This window comes from Macadamia integrifolia, chromosome 13 (assembly GCF_013358625.1).
Source record: "Macadamia integrifolia cultivar HAES 741 chromosome 13, SCU_Mint_v3, whole genome shotgun sequence".
NCBI classification, from domain to species: Eukaryota; Viridiplantae; Streptophyta; class Magnoliopsida; order Proteales; family Proteaceae; genus Macadamia; species Macadamia integrifolia.
In genome coordinates this window covers 8,055,855-8,058,868 of record NC_056569.1, presented here as the reverse complement: position 1 = coordinate 8,058,868, position 3,014 = coordinate 8,055,855, and the positions used below count along the sequence as shown (strand labels likewise).

The following is a 3,014-nucleotide window of genomic DNA, read 5'->3' as shown; positions in this document are numbered from 1 at the left end:
GTCAAACCGAAACCGGCCCAGTTAGCATTCAGTTTGGTTTGGTCGGGTTGAATTGAGCGTGAGGATCCTCTGCCTCTTCGCACCGGTGTGATGAGGCAGTGGACAGTCAAGAGCACCTTGGTGTGTGGTGAGGCAGAGGAGAACGGTTCGTTCAATCAATCGATCGAGGGCAATTTTACCGGTTCAGTTTAGGTGTTGACACCCCTAATTCAAAATAATAATAATTGAAAGAGAAATTATAAATTTATACTGCCTTTTATTTCCGATCATTTATTGATTACAAAGATTCGGAGCAAAAAAAAAAAGGAAAACTTACAAGTAATAATAGAGCTTATACGATTTAATACACAAACGTTTATTAGGATGAAAGTAATTATGATTGGTTATTGGGAAGATGCATGATGCTACACTTTACGTAATTTGAGGTGAACACCTTGTGTTGGACGGAGAGCTATAATATTGGCAGGAGTATGAGTATAAGATGGAGAGAGCTCAAATGAGAACAGTTGCAGAATAGTGGACAAACCCATCCTTGCTTCGATCATGGCAAACTGTTGCCCAATGCATACCCTAGGTCCCCAACCAAATGGGAAAAATATGAGTTGATTGTTTGTGGCTTTGGCAACTCCTTCTGAGAATCTCTCTGGATTGAACTCATCTGCATCTTTGCCCCAGTGTTCATGAGAATGATGAAGAAGGATTGCAGGTAACACTAGTTGTACTCCAGCTGGGAGAGTTATATCTCCATGTTTGAAGTCCTTGCTAGTATACCGAAAGAGAACTGCAGCTGGTGGATATAATCTAAGCACCTCTAACAAAATCATGGGAATCTGCAATATATGTGTAAGAAAAAGTAGAAAATTAATATTCCATGGAGAACTAGTTGGATCAATGCTTATAAGTAAGGCTGCATTTGGTAACATTTCTGTTCCAGAAACAACGTTTCGTATCAAAAATGGAAATTTCAGTTTCTGTGTCAAAATGTCATGTGTTATTTTTTATTTTTTTTTTGGAACGAAACTGGAACGACAGAACTGCCTTTTGTCTTTCCGTCAATTCTTGTTTCTAGCTTTTTTTTTTTTAAACGAAACACACCATAAATGCACTAAACGCTATATTCCGTTTTTTCGTTCATGGAACGAAAAAACTCTAACAAACATTTTTTTGGAATATTACCAAACGCAGCCTAAATATATACTTACGAGTTTGAGTTGGTCTAGTCCATCCCAATGTGGTGTTTTGTTCCCAAAGACTTGAAAGACTTCTTCCCTTGCGCGGACTTGCCACTCTGGGTGTAAACTCAATACAACTATTGTCCATGTCAATAGAACTGCTATAGTTTCTTGCCCAGCAAAGTAGAATACCTTACAGTGTTCTATGATCTCATCAATAGTTATCTTTCCTTGATCTTGGTAGAAGGACTCTAGTAGCAAGGATAGTAAATCCTTGTTACCCTCTCCTGCTTGTAGAGCTTTTACTTTGCTATTGATTAGATCTCTCAAAAGAGTTCGCACTTCTCCATAAGTTTCCTTCATTTTCCTATTGATTTTTGTGGGCAAAAATCTGTACAGAAGACGCAAGGATTCAAATTCCATACTTTGGAAATGGGGAGGGGGAGGGGGAGGGGGAGGGGGAAATTAGTTGAGCTGGATGAAAAACCCTAGCTTTACCTAAATCCTGGGATATATATGGATCGAAGAAGAACTGTTACAAGCTCAGCTTGTTCATGTTGAATCTGGAAAATCCTTTTCCCTTCCTCATAGCTGCTGCCAAATAGAGTCCGAGAGATGACATCTGCACTTAAAGCATCAATATAAGGCCAAACATTTACTTCACAATACCCTTGTGATGGAACCACCTTTTCCCATTTGTTGACCAAATCCTTTAAGCTTGTAGTAATTGCTGATGACATAAACTGCAAAATTAAAAAATAAAATAAAAATAAAAATCTCCAAATAATTCAGAAAAAGACATTAGAACCTTTGTTCTAGATGAGAAAAGCAAGCATGCATTCAGAAAGGTTGGTAAATTTTCTACTATTCACAAGAAACTATACCTTTAACTTCTCTAAATGGAAGGCTGGGTTCATAATCCTTCTGTGCATGGCCCATTTCTCTCCTTCATAATTAAAAATGCCAAAAGCAATCATCTTGGAAACTGGGTCCAATTCAGGTTTCCTAATGGTACCAGACTTGTCACTGAGAATGGCATTCGCGAGACTGGGATCCATAATATGCACCATTGGACAATTTCCCAACCAATACACAGACTTCTTACCTGCAATTTTTAATGGAACAAGAAGAAGGGTCACCTATTATCTCCAAAAAGAGAAAGGAAGATAGGAGGTGGCGTAAGTGGGAGGGTTCAAACCTTTCTTGCTACTTTCACAGAAAGAATACTAATAGCTTTAAAAAATACATTTGTGGGGTAAGAGTAGGTCATACCATAGGTTTGGATGATATGATTGTTCCAAGGAGCCACACGATCAACAATTTCATGAGTTGGTTTGATGGGCTTTGACTCGGCTTCCATATGCATCTTCCCTATCTCAAACATGTCACCAAATGGAATCTTGTATGGAGTGATATTGAAGCCTTGCTTCTTCAGAAACCTCTCTTGCTTCTTGGGCTGCAACCATATCCAATCTAGTACTCTCCATCCACACCACACTACCAAAATACCAACTGCGACCATTGCAATGGACCCAATTACTTCTCCCATAGCTGCTGTGGCCATTACTATCACCAAAGCTTCTTCACACTTATATCCAAAGCTGAGAAAGAGAGAAAGAGAGATTAATCATGTTGAAGATTAATAAGGAGAAAATGGTTGCAAATAATTCTATGGTTGCATGAAGAACAAAATATAGAAAAGTTTGATATCTCAAGTGGGCTTTTAAAAAGTGACTAGCCACTGAATCACAGAGGAAGCTGTGTCCAACTTGATGAAGCAATAAGTGCATGGCTTCTATTATATGATTCAAGTCATAAGCTTTATCACAAGAGATAGTTGTA

At 38.5% G+C, this 3,014-nt stretch overlaps 1 protein-coding gene across 1 annotated transcript; it reads right to left on the bottom strand.

The window, feature by feature from the left end:
• Window positions 1–333: 333 nt before the first annotated feature.
• Window positions 334–2,753, bottom strand: LOC122058803 (cytochrome P450 CYP72A219-like). The gene is made up of 5 exons (XM_042621491.1): window positions 2,445–2,753; window positions 2,057–2,277; window positions 1,671–1,915; window positions 1,203–1,563; window positions 334–830 (listed from the first exon to the last, which is right to left on the bottom strand). The coding sequence occupies exons 1-5, from the start codon at window positions 2,734–2,736 to the stop codon at window positions 405–407; spliced, it is 1,545 nt and encodes a 514-aa protein (XP_042477425.1). The 5' UTR covers window positions 2,737–2,753; the 3' UTR covers window positions 334–404.
• Between the last annotated feature and the right edge of the window lie 261 nt (window positions 2,754–3,014).